Below are 18,031 nucleotides of genomic sequence, written 5' to 3'. Positions count from 1 at the left end.
AATTCCTTCTGCAATTTTACCTAGAGCAGCCTAGTACATCGTAGTAACACCTCCCTGTGAGCACTAACACTTTTACTGATTATGTGAAAGGATACTTATTCTTCTTTTTCTTTGTTTTCAGTGATGCTTTTGATTTTGAGCTCGGCATGATTATTGTCAGAATTAGCCAAGGATTTGATATATCTCAGGTCCTCCAGGTTCAAGGTATGTGGTGACTCAATAGTTGAATATCTATGCTGGTTACATGCTCAGCACAAGAAGGAATCTGACCGATACTCTTGGAGTCACCATCTGGTTTCTAGAATAGTTCCTATACCCATAACTTCTACAGTTCCTCCTTGCTTCTGCAGTTTCTGTCCTGCTCAAAATCCTTCCTGAAGCACTGGCAGTGACAGAAGGAGGCCAAGCCTCACACATTAAGGGGCTCTACACACCAGACAACTCAACTCCCACAGCACTTCCAGCACAGACGCAGACTAAAGAAGTAAAATCGTGTTGTGCCACAGCAGCCAGTCGCTCTGCAGCATGTCTCCTTCCTGCTCTTGGCACATCTCTGTCCCTCTGCCCACCTGTGATCTCTGGGACTGGTGGGAACCAGGAAGCTGCACTTTTGGTACTACCTCTGTGGAATGCTGGGGCCCAGAAAGTCCCTGCCCATGCAAAAACCTGGAACCCCCAGGAAACATCAGTTCTATTTTTCACCTTTTTGTTCATTCTTCCTTAGGTTAGCAGTGTGTTTCTCAGGGGGAAAAGGAAAACCTTCCACCATACCACAACCATTCAGGAGGATGTGCCATCTGGGTGGAAAAGGCAGAGAGAGACAGAGCATGCAGGCAGCTGCACCTAAACAAAGGGCTTCCAGGAGCCATATGCAATGGTGGCCTTCATTTTTCCTTTTCCTCTCTAGGACACAGAGGTCTTACTGGTTCCTCAGGTACCCTGGGGAGGGAATGACTCCATATAAAAACCCCATCAGAACAATTCTCTAGGTTTTCAGTATGATAATTTTCCTACTTCTCGTAAATTAGTCCACTTGAGCAGATATAGCCAAAACCTGAACATTACTCCTAGCGTCCCTTGTCCTCCCCAAGAGATAAATGTTTTGTGTTATAAATGAATTAGATAAAAATCTATAAAGGAACATAGGCAGGCATAAAAAGAATGGCAACTCTTTGCTGCCGCCTGCTGTAAATCTGCCTCCAGCTTCTCCCGTTTCCCAGAGACACACAGACTGCGCTCAGAATTGCTGGGAAGAACACCCAGAAAGGACATAAACACCTTAGCTAATTAAAACCAAAATTAACTCCCCATTAAAGAGGACGGATTCTAGGATGAGGCAACGCTCAAAAGCAAATCGCCTCTCGGAATTAAAAGGCGCCAGAGACTCCTTTAAGAAACAAGGGTAGATAAATATTCACCCAGCAGAGTGGCAGCTTGATGTGCATGGAGAGCTACAGGGTAAAACTACAGTGACTTAAGAAAAAATTCCAAACTAATCATGCTTTTTTCCTCCCCTTTGTTGATACCTGAAAGAGATCTGTCTGTCTCCTTGCTTGATGTAAGTCAGAAACTGGCTGCTCAGAAGATACAGTCATTAGAACACCAATGAAATTACAGCAAATACCAACTTTGCATTCTTACAAACTAGCATTAAGACACAAGGAATCAGAAAGAACACAGGGGAGAAAAAAGGAAAACCCTCAAATATGCAGAAATGTTTTGAAGCAGATACAAAGTCTCTGCAGTGGAAAAAATGGCTCATTGTATTCCATTATACTTGCTACAGCATTCTGTTTAATAAAGAAACTGAAATTTTAGTTTTGAGTAACCATTAAGATAGTGACTATCATCATGTCTAATGATCAGAAGCACATGGCTGTCATGGATTCTAAAGTAAAAGAAATCATATTATTTTCTGCTGGCAACAGAGTGCCAACAGAGCCAATAATGTTTAGCTAGTCAGGGTTTGGGGGGATTTTATAAACACAATATCTTAAATGAATTTACCTCACTCTTCTTTCATGTATTAGTCAAAGAGAAGTTCTCGTTATGAAAAAAGTTTACTGCAGGCAATGCCTGGATCATATTAATTAGTGCTCCACCACAATATATTCCACAATAACAAGTGGTACCTTTTTTGCAGCAAAAGTCTAATATTGCTAAGATGAAATTGTTCTTTTGTATTACTGAATTTACAGAATTGATTAGATCTTACATCTTTGCAACAAATGCTGAAAAAATTAAAACATGAAAAATATTTCAGCATAGAAACTGATCACATATTCAGGATCCTTTCATATTTCTGAGAATCTCAAAGTCCAAAGCCATGTGACGTTGTTCTTAGAATAGGGACTCAAGGGCTAGAACTCAATACCTCAGCTTTCTCACTTTAGGAAAACAGCTTTCCTAATGTGTTTTCAAATTCCTGGGAAAAGAAATCAACCAACCAAATCCACAAATATAACTCAATAAATAGTATCTCATGTAACTAAAAAAATACAGTAATACTGAATTTAATCTGGAAGAGGAAATCAGAGTAGCACTTCAGTACACCACCACACACTGCTGTAGGTGTGGACACCCTAAATTAGGGCTTCCAGAGATGAATTTAGCTCCTTCCTCCCTATTGGTTTGCAAGGAAAAGCATTTTAAAGGAGTTTTTCCTCCCAGCAGCTTTATGTTGTGTACAAAGTACCACAACAGCAATTACATCACCATCATTATTTCAGTTAAGTGATTTAATTTAAAATAGGAAGTGATGTGTTACCACTTCCCTTACTTGTCCCTTTATACAGAGGAATTAGAGAAGCTGGAGCAGGAGAGATTGGCACTGGAAGCTACCATTAAAGAAAATGATTTTGAAGAAGGAAGAAGTGGCATTTGTGGATTCTTCAGAAAAGCCAGCACACTCAATATCTCAAAACATGAAACAAAAAAGGGTAAGTTCCAAAATGCCAACTTCTCCCCAACCCTTCAATGCATCACATTTTCACCAATATGCAAACTGGACTTTGACTCCAAGGCAAAAACTGAGCTACACAGAAGCCCCTGGAACAGGACTTATCCTGCACATATCTGACCATGTAATACAGAATAGAGGGGGTGTCCTCTGCAGGTAGGACACACTACCTCATACAACACAACTGATTTTTCTTCCCCCTCATTTGCCAGATGAGCTCCTCAGCTCAGCTTATGTTGAATTCTATTTGTCAAAAATAGCACATGGTTATTAAAGTTTGAGGAATACAGAACAAGTTGGGTTTTGTTTTGTTGTTTTTCTTAATAGGGTGTTTTCAGTTTTTAAAAGAGGCCTTTTTTCCTCCTCTTTAAAGAAAATGGGAACATATGCACAATATTCAGCAAACAAGCAATCTCACTTTACTCAACATACACACACAAACCCAGTACCCAGCTGAAAAACAGGTAAAAATAGCACTACTGTTCTATACTCTAAGCATAATTTCTTAAAAATGCACAAATGAAGGTAGTAAAAGCACTGAAAGCACATATACAGCATGCTGTCAAATAACTAACATATAACTTAAGTGTATAGGTGATGAAATCAAAATTACATTTTAGATATAGTAAAATGATACAGAAATACAGAGAGAATTAAAGGTCTCATTTCACAATTGCTAGGCTGTAATGATAATGACCCACCTGAAGCCATGCTTGTACACAGACAAGTATTTTCAGTATTTTCACCTGCAGAGACTATTACATCTGGCTGTGCATGCAACTCCCACAGGTATCAAGACGACCTACAGACTGAAAACATAAAATGTCATTATTCTTTACTTGACAGATTTCAGTTCATTTTGCAGGCTTCAGTAGAATATATTTTTATAACAAACACCACAAGAATGTGCACCCCTGTTTCAACTACCCTTTTCGATTTAGTTCAGAAATGCATAAGGGAAATACATATTACATACTTTGGCTCTATATATGAGATAGATGATGTTAATAAACATCCCTGCCTCTCCATTTTGTATACATTCATCCTCCCCAGAGTTGTTGCATCTTCCAGCATAGATGCTAGAACTGTAGAGGAAAGCCAATAACTGCTTTAGAACTATCCTGTCCACACTCTAGAAATACAGGAAAAACCAAGCAAAGTGTTTTCAGAACATAGCAGATCAGAGTAAAAGCTCTAAAGCAGCTTGTCTGCTCCATTTAAAATACTGCTCTGACACTGTCTCTTTGAAATCATTGAAAGAGAAGCAGTAATAAAGCCACAGGCTTCAAAAATTGGAATGAGAGAAGATACTGTTAGTACATAGGCAAGACTGTACCTTTTAAAGCCAGCCAAGCAAACAGCAAGAACGAAAGTTTATTTTCAATTAACAATGACCCTCTCAAGCATAGGGAAGTTGCTCTATATGCTTATGTTTTCTGCCTTCCAGTCTTAGCTTCACCTGTGCTCTTGCTGTACCCCGTTAGCTCTCTCTGTCCACCACTACTGTGCATTTCAGGGAGCTCTCTATTTTACAACAGACAGCTGAGCTTGTAAATGATGCAAAATGGTGCCATTTACTTCTAAAAATCTATCAGACATTTCCCAATTGCTTTTTAAGGCCCCAGTGAATTTTAGGTTAACTAGAAAGATCCAGAGAACAAATAGTCAGATAACCCTTTTCAAGATGTTATAATCTAGGGATGAAGTATTACATAAGCTTTGGTTTCTGTGTGTATTGGTATATTAAAAGTCCATTGCATCTGCGCTGTAATTTTTTTCAGATTTCAAGTATAGAAATTATGTCAGAAACAGTTCATTTTCCTGAAGCTTTCTCTCCACTTGGCTCCCTAAAGCTACTCGTTGCCTCACTTGTCAGAAATCCTTTCACATTTTTTCTTTCTCATTACAGGAAGCACCATTAACACAATACAGTCAATGCATGTGGGTGAATTCAATCAGAAGCTGCTAGAAGCCAGCACTCAATTTAAAAAGAAGCAAGGCAAAGGTACAATTGACATTTGGTGGCTGTTCGATGATGGAGGTAAGGAATTTGAGTGAGAACCGCAGGGTTCACAGATTTCTGTGTTACCAAATATAAAGACAGACTTGGGAACTTGCACAAAACTGTTTTCTTTTAAGATAACATAGTCCATTTTCTGTCTGGCTTAAATGTTTTAAGATTAACTTACATCCAACACTGCTGAAGTGAAGGATGGAATTTTTACCACACAATGCACTAATTTGATCTTCCTGCAATTTTATATGTTCTTCCAGGTCTAACGATCCTAATTCCTTACATTCTAACTATCAGGAAGAAGTGGAAAAATTGCAAATTAAGGATATTCACTGGAGGAAAAGTCAACAGGATTGAAGAAGAAAAACTAGTGTAAATATATTTGTCTCACTGTTTTTATAAAGAGTTTGAATTGATGCTGGATATAATGCATATACAGAAGGAAGCTGAGAATTTCTCAGCAGAACTGGTTTGTTGTACTGTGGGCAGTATGAGAAAAAAATGATGTATTTGACAGAAAGGTGTTGAGCTTATGGCATAGCCCTCAAGACTCAGTGTAAATGGCGATTACCAAAGGAAACTCACATCCAGAAATTTTTGCCATTAATAGCTCATATTCCCTTCTCTAAGAGCAGAGGTCTGCACTCTGTAATGAGAATATAATTAGTTTTATGGGATTTACATTAGATTGTCCAGTTAACAGTAAGTGAAATTGCACATGAAGCTTCTCATATGCAAATACCACAGACATAAATGTGATTAACCGTGGTAAAATGTAAAGAAGTTAAAGAGCAAGTTAATCAACTTTAAGACTGTGGTTCTGTCAGCTTTAAGGATTACCCTAAAGTTAACATACTTCTGTAGAAGAGATTCAAAAGTGTTTGTACAAACTACTCTTATCATTGGATAAAGTCTTACAGCTGCTCAAGAACCTGCAGGGAAGTGTTCTCTGCTCCCTGTCCAGAGGATGCCCAGGCTTGGCCGTTCAGGACTGCAATCAGCTCCTGGATCTAGGCACTCAAGTCACCGAATTTAGTTGAGAGGAAGTAGGAGGTTTTGACATCAAATGGCATTTGTCAGAACATGACAGATCTTCACAGAGGCAGTTCTTGCACCTGTATACACTGCTTGTCCTACAAAAGCCAGAGTGAACAGCATACTCAGTACAGTTGATAATGACCTAGCTTCTCTCCAACAATATGTGTATGTATCTCTACCTAAACACTAGCTTTCCTCAACAGCGTATTCTACCCACCACACACAGAACCCTTCAAAGATGCAAATCCAGAGGTCGGGTGGCTATTCCATTCCCTAGGTAGATCTAATAAAACAACATCCAAGTACTATTTCATCCACTTTATTTCCAATTCAGAAATTAAATTTATCTGGACTATTGCTAACATGTAATTCCCCAAATATTAAAACCTTTCCACAGAAGTTGAGAGTTTGCTCTTCTGGTGTTCAAAACAAGGATTGCCCCAAGGGACATGAAAATTTATATAAGCAGTATGTTGTTCTTATATAAAAAAAGAACAGGTAAATTCTCAGGTCATAAGCAAATATGTATTTCTATCACGGTTTGTTCCTAGGAACTTTCTGACCTTTCCAAATTCCAAAGCTTACATACCAAAAAAAAAAAAAAAAAAAGGGGGGGGGGGCAGGGAAGATACTAGTTCCCAACCATGCTTCAACTGAAGGCAAAACTGACCTAACTAAACCTCTTTAACCTCAGCACAAACACACACAAAGCTATAAACTATTCCTCCTTCTAATTGGGGCAAAAAAGCAAAGTATTTTCTTTATGAAAATATGTAAAGTCAACATGTGAGTAGAGCAATATAAATGCATAAATGAAAAAGATTCTTTAAGTATTGCACATCAACTTTCTGGATCAAATTTTCACCAACACATACACTACCAGTGTTGTACATATTCCATGCATAGAATTCTGGTAATAATAGAACAGAAGTCTTCTCTAACTATTGGAGAATTCTGTCCTACTGTATTTTGAATATATTTCCTTTATAATTCAAGCCTTTGCAAATACCTGAAGCACCATTTTTCCCCAAAATGTAAACACCCTTCCCTCTGTCTGCTATTAATTTCCATTTTTTGTGATTTTCATCAATCATCAGTTAAATGAATTATACTACAGCAATCACATCAATCCAGTTCTGTAATTGGAAACTGAAACACTAAAGCATTTAAAGTAATTTGTCATATAGTTAAAGATAATGAGACAACTGCATTTGATATCTTAACTCATTTATGAGTGCTCTTTGATGCAATGCACTCAGAAATATAGTGATAAAATGTTCTCTCTTTTGTTTTCAGGATGGCTTCACTTCTAAGCAAATTCAGAATAAAATTCGCTGATATTAATATCATTTGCGATATCAATATAAAGCCCAACAAAGAGAGGTAAGAAACGTTACCAAAATCCATTATTTAGCAGCTGGCCTTTATCAGGAGCCTGTTTCTTTTATGTTGAGGATTAAAAAAACCCCAAAACACACCACAAAGAATAACACTGTCACTTTAGTGCAATCATATTCTAAGTACCTAAAGCAGGAAAAGAACCTTTTAACAATCACAGTTCAAAGGATCAAAAGCATAGGCAGTCTTTTTCTCTATGTTGTAATGATGAGACTTAATTTTAATAAAGACTAATTAGATACCATAGTTTTGAGCCACTAAATTTAACAGGCATTTTATGATGGCTTTTCATATCTATTTAGATTGCAATAGACTTCCCTTCATCATATTACTCAGTCAGTCACAGTTCTCTTATAAACTCACCACCTCTGCCAATTCAGCCTTCTGGGTTTTACCATGAATTCGTAAACTTAGTATTTTTCTGGCCAAACATAAGCATACTTCTCATTTCCCATGAGGACAATATTATAATACTCCCCTACCATTCAAATGTAATGAAGGTTCAGTGTTTTTAAAAATTAACTTACCCACAAAATTAATGCTCCTAGGCAGAGGTTAGGAAGTTGGTAAAACAGTTGCTCAAGAAGCTCCACCTCCAGCTGTATTAGCTAAAAAAAAAAAATAAATCTTCAAGCCCTTGCTTTCTAAAACATATTTCTATAGAAATCACCTATTTCTTCTGCTTTATTAGACAAAAGTATATAGCAGATTGCTCGGGGAAGAACTGAATCCTAACTCAATTGACAATATTGTTCTTGGCCTTAAAGATCCTCTGAAAATGTTCAGACCTTGCTATGCTCTCTTCCATCCCATCCCTTACTCCCCTCTCAATAGATCCACACCTGTTTCATAGTCAAAGGGCTCCTCCACCCAAAGCCTTTCCTCTGAGTTCAAGGGCAATCTCAGGTTAGTCTCTTAATCCTTCTGTGTCCCATTTCCCCACACACACATAACTTTGCAAAAACAATATTACATTCACCAGTGTTTAGAGATTTTGAGCAATTAAAGAATATAAAGATTTTATTACTAGATTTCTAAAGTCACATATTAGTGCCCTCTTGATCTCTCAGTTAATGTTTTTTAATTATATAAAGAACAGTGCAGAACACTCCTCTGTTTTTCTGGTACTATGCAGTGATTTTACATAAATAAAAGCTATCAAAAAGAATTTGTATCTGGCATTAACATAAAAACCAAACACATTTGCTGCATCAGCACTATCTGAACAGAACAAGTGAATATTGTGCCAGACACTTGCCAGACCACTGTATCTCTCTCCCAGCTAGGCATCCCATTTATTTCACTAATAATTAGATTATCACTATTTTACATACAGAAACAGACACTAAGGATGTTGACAAACTCTCCGGCAACTTAACAACAGCAACATTAAATGCTGCATGTCACAGCCTTTAACCCATCTCTTGACTTTTGCCATATAGCGAAGTCCAACCTGTGCCCAGCTTCCTGTTTCACTTCACAGTGAGCCTGTCAGCATAAAGTGCTCATACAAACACACTTACATTATTATAAAAGAAACTCCCCGACGTCTCTGTGGGATGATAAAAACTTTCAACAAAGGGGCAAGCAGGGAAGTACAGAAGAACAATAAGCTTCTCCAGATGACGACAGTCAAAAGCTTCCAGAAACAAACTAAAATTTAGAGAGGAAATCTGTGGAAAAGTTGGGAAATTAACACAAATCTGAGCCCCCCTATAGCAAAAAACCTACAGCATTTCCTTAAGCCCCTTGCCACAGGAGATGTGTAACACCTGTTTCTCCATTTCATTAAAACTCTAAGAGTGAAACTGTATCAGTCAGGTGATTTCTCCAGCTAATGCAATAACAATAATAAAAGCTCAGTATTTATGAGGAGAGCCATATTCATTGTTAACATTAGTAACCAATCTACTGCAGTTTGGAGTTACTGTAGAAATCATTTCAGTATTTTTGCTACAACCAGGAAAATACAGAAAATTCTCTGAAACTATAATAGGCCAAATGCAGTGTTTAATTATCCTCAAATAACCCCAACATATTGAAGCAGCACGGATATAACTTGGGGCACAATGTAGCAAAGAATAGTTAAAAATTTTGCATGTTTTTCAGCTACTATTACAGTCAGTGGGGCCTGCCATACACAGTGTCTGAAATAAGTTAGTGAGTTCATACCCTGCAGCAAGGCCTCCTTTGTAATTCCTGTTTCAGCTGGAAATTCTTTGAAGAGATGATTGAACCATATCGCCTCCATGAAAGCTGCAAAGATATAACAACTGCTGAGAAATTAAAGCGAGAGACTCCATGGAAAATTACAGATGCAGAGCTGGAAGCATTCAAGGAGAAGGTAAAGCCTTGCCTACCTCTTTACATCTGTGCCTTTTCTTACACTCCAGATGTTTGAAGTGATTAGTAAGAAAATGTGAAATACCAGATATGGAATTAGAAACATGATATGTACAAACCTGTATTTGATATTTACAAACTGGATTTATATTGTAAACACTGCAGAGCTGTGTTATGATTGCATTATTCAGCACTCTGTAAGACTTTGGCATGTTTACACAGTATTTTCCAGGCTGACGAGAAGCTCTGCCCACATTAGAGCCAATCAGATGAAAACCACCTCTGAACCAGAAGCCACACAGTACTGCACTGAGCCTGAGCTAACAAGATCTGCTGAGAGGTTTATTAAATGGCTCTGATGTTTTAGAGCTTGAACCTCTTAGAGTGCAGTTCCAGACATTCACCACTTTGGGAAATTTAAAACTGAATCCAGACCCTACAGTGGGCTCTAGGAAATTTTCCAAAGGCAAGATTCAACACTGATTCTTACCTCAATGGCAGAGTGAAGACTAAACCTGCCTATGACGCGGGAGTTCTCACGCAGTACAGAGACCCTCTAAGGCTGATGTTGGCTGATCCACTGGGTGAATTAGAGCCTGGGCTGCATTTTAATTTTGTCAGAACAATCCTTTTTTAGCAATGAACTGCCAGGCTTCATCAGGCCAGTGCTGAAAGGATACTGCAAACTCTTCCACCCTTAAGAGACAAGTTCTCCTGTAACTCACAGAGAATTAATCTAGCAATTTTATTTATGGTTCCTGTTGGATTAAGCTGAGTGCACTGAGAGTTTAGTTATCTCCACTTTATGGTGCTGGTAACTTCCTCAGCAGAGCAAGGATTGCGAGTCTGAGCCCAGAGGCGCTAAAGGTCACAGCCTGACATATTAACATAAGCTGAAATCAATGGTGATTTAAGATAACACACTATACTACCGACTGCAGCGGCTGGGAAGCAGACTGACTGCTCACTGTATTACCCTTTTCACAGATTTGATAACCAGCATAAAGTTATGGTAGTCAGCTGTGGGCAGAAAACTTTTGAAGTACTCTCAGCATAAATCATCAAAACTTGGGAGTCAGAGTCCTTAGAACATCTCAGTATAAAAGACAACAGGAATATAATCCCAGACATACACACTTGTGTGCAGATTCAGTGAGGATACAACAGGAAAAAAATACGTGATTAAGCTTGTCTAGGTCACCAACTAAGGAACCAGGAAAAAAACCCATAGGTTGAACGCAGTCAGCAATATGAAAATGCCAAATCTCTCTATAAAATAAGTACAGCAACAAAAAGTTTAGCTTACACACCTGGAAAGACATGCCCCTTATCTTCAGAAGTAAGGCAGTTCTGGGAATTTTACGGAGGACATTAGTGAACACATTTAAAATTCAAGAGAGAGAAACCTGGCAGCACAGATAAAGGGTGATGTTATAGAATGACTCTCATGAGATAACAACTGGCTAAATTATAAGGATTCTTACCTATATAACATGTGTAAAAGAACAGCAAAATTTCTGTAAAGAAGGAAAATTTAAGGTCTGAATGGAGAAAAAAAAGACAGTTTTTATCTTCTCCAGGGAAAGAGAGAATAATATATAAGACCAGTTAAGATACATCTATCTCCCATGATGCAACTTCCCTGTACACAAACCTGTCCTGGTCTCTTGTTCCCTATGACTTGTGTTAAATTATAAAAATTTTGAGGGTCTGAGCCTGACCATAGAGTAATCTTGGTTGAATCTCAAAGTAACAGTCATTTATGCAATTTGTAAAAGTCCATACAAACACACAATATATAAAGCAGCTAAGTCTTACTCCAGACTCCTGGTCTTCTGTAAGAGGTGAATTTCTGGCAAGCTGCTCATTTACACACTGACATTCGGCCCTACCGGCATGGCAGCTGGACACTTACAAAACAGATGAATTCATGTATTAACCAGCATCAAACAATAGCACAAAAGAGGCTCTGTACAGTTCCTATACTCCATAGCCAAAGAAATACTTTAAAACTATGTCTGAGCCAGCTCTGGTACTGTGTCAGTACAAAAATAATCCCCATCCCCAGGAAATCTTACACAGTGGTGAACAACTCTGCCCCCCCCCCCCCCCCCCCCCCCCCAACTATACTAAGCAAGAAGCATCGGCTTAGCCTCATACTTTATCACTCTGGACCACAGAGCAGACCTGGCTTTCAATGTTGCCAAAGCAACAGCAGAAAATCTTGTGGGCAATGTGTAGTGCAGAAGTCCATAAGGCACCAGAACTGAGGATCACTGGCCTAAGTGATTTTTTTTCTTTTCCCCCTGTTTTGTTTTAATCAGAGTTACCGCCAAGTCCGTCTGAATGAACTCTTACAAGAACATTCAAGGGCAGCTAACCTCATTGTCCTGTGAGTTGCAAGATTTTGGTTCTAACTTGGAGAACAATCTAATGCGTAAAGGGATTCTGGACTAGAGCAACAGAAACACTTGTGTTAATTTACTGAGGGCAAAAATAATCTTTTAAGTACCTTTTGAAGGACTTGCATCTGGACTGAGGGTTCTCTGGGACTACACTGAATATTAATCTTTCCTAGTAGTTCTTCATAGCTTAAAACAAAGCTCTACTCATGAAAAAGTGTCAAAAATGTAATCTTCACATCCAAATCTACATGTTGAGTGTTACACCTGCTTCCTCACCTGTAGAAAATACACATTTTCCTTTCCCTTCCCTGAATTAACAACTCAAAGTTAGGGAAAGGATTCTTTTGGTTTGCACAAAGTAAATGGACTTAGTCAAGATCTACTTGGAACTATGTAAAACTGAGTAAGGATGATGCAACTGTATAAAGAAAAAGAGGCCACCAAAAAAAAAACAAACAAAAAGCCATTTTCAGAACTAATTTTTAGTCAGAGCCACATTTTTTATACATAGCTTCAATTAATTATTTCGTATTTGTGATGCACAGATAAACCGCTTTAGCTCTATTAATTCAGTGTCCAAAAAAGGGTTGATCAGGTAATGTTTACCATAAATTGACCCATACTTTAAAACTCCCATCTCACAGTAATTACAGATCAGAAAATATGCTGATGGACTGCAAAACTGTGCATGTACTGTATTTTTATCCTTTTTAAAAAATCATATTATATGTGGGTATTATGACCCTGAAAATGCTTTACCAGTTCAAGGTTACAATCACAAGCAGTCCATGTCTAGTACAATTAGCCATGTTGATGGCACTAACGAGGTGAGCAAGAGTTTGCAAGACTAAGGCCTAATGGTAGCTTTGTGCTTTAGAAGATTAAAACAATCAGGTAGTCTAATTATGAACATTCAGAGTTGTATATGAACAGTTGATTTTTTCTACTTAATATTTAGTGAGGTGCGTGTTATCAGGCTACCCCCATCTTCATAATGTTAATTTTATTTTTCTCTCTGTCTAAACAGGAGCCTTCCAGTGGCAAGAAAAGGAGTAGTATCTGATTACCTGTATATGGCTTGGTTAGAAATTCTCTCCAAGAACCTTCCTCCAGTCTTAATGGTCAGGGGCAACCACAAAAATGTACTGACTTTCTATTCTTAGAAAAACAGCTGTGCCTAGAATATCCCTTGCTTGATTTCAACACCTACATTTTTAATGGCAGTGATTTATTAAAGACACATTTATCTAATACAGATCTAAAACATAACTAATTGACAGAAAATTTTTCAAAAATCCAAAGCAGCACAGTGAAGAATTAGACAAAAAAAAAAAAGTAAATGGTCCCTGCTGGCATTACACTCCAGTACAGGCAAAAGAAGGAAAATCTACCTATATATATGTGTGTGTGTCTATATATCTATGTCTCATGTGGGGTACATATATATATATCTCACATGAAACAGCAAATCTTTTGAACACACAAAGGAAAAAATCCACTAACTTTATAAGGTATTGAAAATGCTTTTTATACTTAGTCTAGAAAGCAGAAATTAACCACCACAATACAAAAAGCATTAAATCTATAAATAAATACTTGTTTCAAATTGCACTGTCATAGTTGATAATAGACATCCAGAAGGATTACAGTGAAATGCACCAATGTGGGAGAGAGAAGAAAACCTGTATGGTATCCATCAAAGCCATAAACTGATATAATGCAAGTAGAGTACCTGTGATTCTGTTTAATTATAATATTGCCAAGTAAGACCTATGCATATAGCAGATGCTTTTACCTAAATTGTTCTGCTAATTTGTATTAATTCAAATGCTTCTAATTAACTGACAAACAAAAGGTTACATATTTAAAAATATGGACTCTATATGACAAGACTTGATAATGAATTTTCAAGCTCTGACATGGAATGGAATGTATGATTGCAATAATTAAATGCGGTAAGTAAATTTCACAAAGAAATTAGTGAAATACTAAATATTCTGGCAATTTTTGCTATGAATGTTAGGGTTAATACAATCTGACATTATACTTTGGGATAATATGTACAGTGATTTATGTGATCAGAAAACAACAAAAACTCCATTAGCTGAGTTGAATGCCTTATTTTTTGATTTATATAAAATATTTCTCTTATTTTTAGACTTTCCAAATAATATTGATTATACACTAACTTAAAATAAAGGAAATCCATTAAGTTGTGTAATTTTTCTATTTACTATTCTGCAACATTATAGTACTTTATAATTTCAGCTGTCAATAAAAGCAGCTTCTCTTTTTAATGAGGAAGGCTATATCCTATGTATAAGCATTATTTAAATTAAAGACCATTAAGGAACGCAGCTAATTTAATTACTGTAGTTCTGCAACTCCTTTACAGAGATCAATTGAAATCTAAGCCCCAGGAAAGCCAGGGGACCCTGAATTTCACTAAACGTTTATTTTAAAGCAGGCCTCAGCTTCCATCTTTGCTTGAATTATTAGAATTTAACTTACAGAGGGTCTAGCACTCCATCACAAAAAATGACGAATATTTGATATTCACATTTTTCCAAGTTCAACAGCAGCAATTCAGCAGAAACTGGTAACGTAGTCCCATAATCCATGTTTTATTTTCTCCATCTATTAACGGCAGGATATGAAATACTGCTATTTTCTCATAATGTTCTTCCTTCGCTGCTTCTTACACATTTACAACCAGGCTGAAGGATCATTTTGCAGTTTAACTGCATGACACAGATATATGAGTTTCCTAGATATACTAGGCTTCCTGCACAGCTGTGAGCAAACCAAACCCCACATTCTGCACCTGCAAAACAGGGAGATTATTCTCATCCTTTGCAGCGATGTTAGCAATGATATAGGAGCTTGTTACATGCCATCAGGTCTTTCCACATTTGTAGAACTGCAATGGCCACGGTTCCACCTCACTTCAGACACCAAACAGGTATAATCTGCATGTAGTACCCAGACAGCCAATACAGAAAAAAAGAGCTTTTAGGGAGGCTCCACTTAAGCCGTCAGTGTTTCTTACCACAGTCTATGGAAGGACCTGGGGGAATTACACACCTGCATTAGGCCCTTCAATTATCTACTTGAGTGAGGACTGTTTCCTAAATATTCCCAAGTACTGTAATTTTCAATCTACAGGGAACATTGACCCAAACTGATCTGGGGGGCCTAAGCAGATCCAAAAAGAGAAGGAGCACAATATGAACCAGCAATTGCACTTTCAATACTGTTTGCAGTCTCTCTCACAAACACAGCTCTGTGGGCACTGCAACAATAAATCCCAAGAGGTACATTTCTAAATGAACAGCCATCAAAAACTAAGTACTAACATACACATCTCTCTAAAATTCCTTGCTTAGGCTACAGTGATTAATTAGAAGACGCATCCACACGACAAAGTTATGGGATTTATAACAAGCAGCACAAACTCTAGACTCAACAGTGCTTAACTACCTGGAAGTGTTATTTCCACAAATTCACAAGTAATTTCAACACAGCAGTTTCCTAGGAGCTTCTATTTCTTGTTCCTCACCATGATTTCTGAAATGTGTCCATGACCAATTTGGAGAGCATACTAATTATGGACTATCTTTAATTGCAACTTCGATTGCAAGATTTTGTTAGTCCACCTACCTCCTTTCTCGCTCTGTAACAGACACTTCCTCTTTTACATAAATTATGCATAAAACAACTGCTGAATTTTAATCACCATGTTAGTAACTGAATTCTAATTACAAGTTTAACATCTCTAGAAAAACTATGGCTCTAAAGCTGTCTAGCACATTTTGAGCTTGTATCACACTACCAACTCTGCAGGTTTATACAATCTAGGGTTGATTTGATCAGCCACAACTAAGGCAAGCATAGATAAGGTGACCAGGGACATTAATGTGTGAAAAGACCATCTCTATGAAGCAAGAACAAAGAATGTTTTCAGTATTCTTCAAAAGTCTAGGCATCCTGCACAGCTGAGCTTGTGCCTAAGGGCCTGTTAAAATGGTCCACTACTGCTCCTCTCATCAGTGAATATTACCTTTCCCTCCTAATGTTAGTGGAGCTTCAACAGGTATCACAGAATGCATTTTATCACAGTTCAGAGAATACATTTTCCTTAAATCTTTTTACAACCACTAGCAAGTTGTCCATCTTGATCACATAGCCCTAGGGCATAGTGCTTAGGAATGGTAATTGGTGTTCCTACCTAGTGCTCCAGAACAGCATTCTTCCAAAGTTGTGCCTTTCACTGTATTTTCAGTCCCCAACAGAGATTAGTTTTAGAGGGTTTTGTTTGTTTATTAATTTTATTTCTGAATCACAAACCAAACAGTGCAAGTAGAAAAGCTACCTAACCAAAAAGGCATCACATTCTGAAGATAAACAGCTGCAAATGCTCAAGCCACATTGTCCTAAGAGCATGCTGCTATTCCACTTCACACCCAAAGGAGTTCATAGAATCATAGAATGGTTTATTTGGGTTGGAAGGGACCTTAAAGATCACCTAGTTCCAAGCCTCCTGCCATGGACAGGGACACCTTCCACTAGACCAGGTTGCTCAAAGCCCCGTCCAACCTGGCCTTGAACCCTGCCAGGGAAGGGGCAGCCACAGCTTCTCTGTGCCAGTGTCTCACCACCCTCACAATAAAGAATTTTTTCCTAATATCTGAATGAAATCCACCCTCTTTGAGTTTAAAACCATTACTCATTGTCCTATCCCTACACCCACTGATAAAGAGTCTCTCCCCACCTTTCCTGTAGCCCCCTTTAAGTACTGGAAGGCCACTAGAAGGAAGCCTTCTCTTCTCCAGGCTGAACACCCCCAACTCTCTCAGCCTGTCCTCATAAGGGAGGTGCTCCAGCCCCCTGATCATCTCCGTGGCCTCTGGACCTGCTCAAACAGGTCCATGTCCGTCTTATATTGGGGGCCCCCGGAGCTGAACACAGCACTACAGGTAGGGTCTCATGAGAGCAGAGTAGAGGGAGAGAATCCCCTCCCTCGACCTGCTGGCCACTCTTCTCTTGATGCAGCCCAGGACACCGTTGGCTTTCTGGGCTGTGAGCGCACGTTGCTGGCTCACAGTCAGTTTTCCATCCACTAATAACCCCCAAGTCCTTCTCCTCAGGGCTGCTCTCAATCCACTCATCACCCAGCCTGTATTTGTGCTTGGGATTGCCCTGACCCATGGGCAGGACCTTGCACTTGGCCTTGTTGAACTTCATGAAGTTTGCACGGGCCCACCTCTCCAGCCTGTCCAGGTCCCTCTGGATGGCCCATCCCTTCCCTCCAGCGTGTCGACCCCACCACACAGCTTGGTGTCGTTGGCAAACTTGCTGAGGGTGCACTCGATCCCACTGTCCGTGTCACCAACAAAGCTGGAAGAACAGAATTTGAGTAACCCTAAGCCTCTTCAACTTGAAGTTCAGTGGTCTCCCTCAAGCTGCTGCCTCAGGTCATTTGACTGTCATTGGACTTCAATGAAGTGACTCAGGATCACTCTGAGATCCTGCTCTCTCTCCCCTGCTACCTGATTGTAACTTTTGTCAGAAGGGCAATGAACCCTTACAGTGCTGCTGCTGTTTGCCAAACGAGTGACTCAGCCCTCGAGTTACAGGTGAGGAAAATCAAGGGTTTGTAACAGTGCTGTTCAACACACATCAGACAACTGTTTAAACATCTATTCATTCTGGTACCTGGCTGGCACAGCCCCTTTGGCAGCTATGTAGCCCATCGAGACTACGTGGCCAGTGCTGCTGACGGAACTTGACTCTGCTAAGAAAAATGGAAACGTAGATGTGCAACAACAAACATATACGGCAACTTTTAGCTCACATTCTCCACAAATAACAAGA

The 18,031-nt window shown here is 38.7% G+C and overlaps 1 protein-coding gene across 4 annotated transcripts in view; it reads left to right on the top strand.

Moving 5' to 3' along the window:
- The window catches only part of SLC12A1 (solute carrier family 12 member 1), a 52,105-nt gene extending 37,736 nt beyond the window's left edge, over positions 1–14,369 (top strand). For all 4 annotated transcript variants that reach the window (XM_074837026.1, XM_074837027.1, XM_074837028.1 and 1 more), the window contains 8 exons: positions 122–204; positions 2,796–2,939; positions 4,869–5,000; positions 5,234–5,345; positions 7,308–7,394; positions 9,618–9,753; positions 12,077–12,144; positions 13,185–14,369. In XM_074837026.1, the coding sequence (XP_074693127.1) occupies positions 122–204; positions 2,796–2,939; positions 4,869–5,000; positions 5,234–5,345; positions 7,308–7,394; positions 9,618–9,753; positions 12,077–12,144; positions 13,185–13,320 (898 nt within the window). In that variant the 3' untranslated portion in view covers positions 13,321–14,369. The remainder of the gene's footprint in view (positions 1–121; positions 205–2,795; positions 2,940–4,868; positions 5,001–5,233; positions 5,346–7,307; positions 7,395–9,617; positions 9,754–12,076; positions 12,145–13,184) is intronic.
- The last annotated feature ends 3,662 nt before the right edge of the window (positions 14,370–18,031 follow it).

Source organism: Strix aluco, chromosome 12 (assembly GCF_031877795.1).
Source record: "Strix aluco isolate bStrAlu1 chromosome 12, bStrAlu1.hap1, whole genome shotgun sequence".
NCBI lineage: Eukaryota > Metazoa > Chordata > Aves > Strigiformes > Strigidae > Strix > Strix aluco.
The sequence above is the reverse complement of the archived record's forward strand: the minus strand, read 5'-3'. Positions and strand labels throughout refer to the sequence as shown.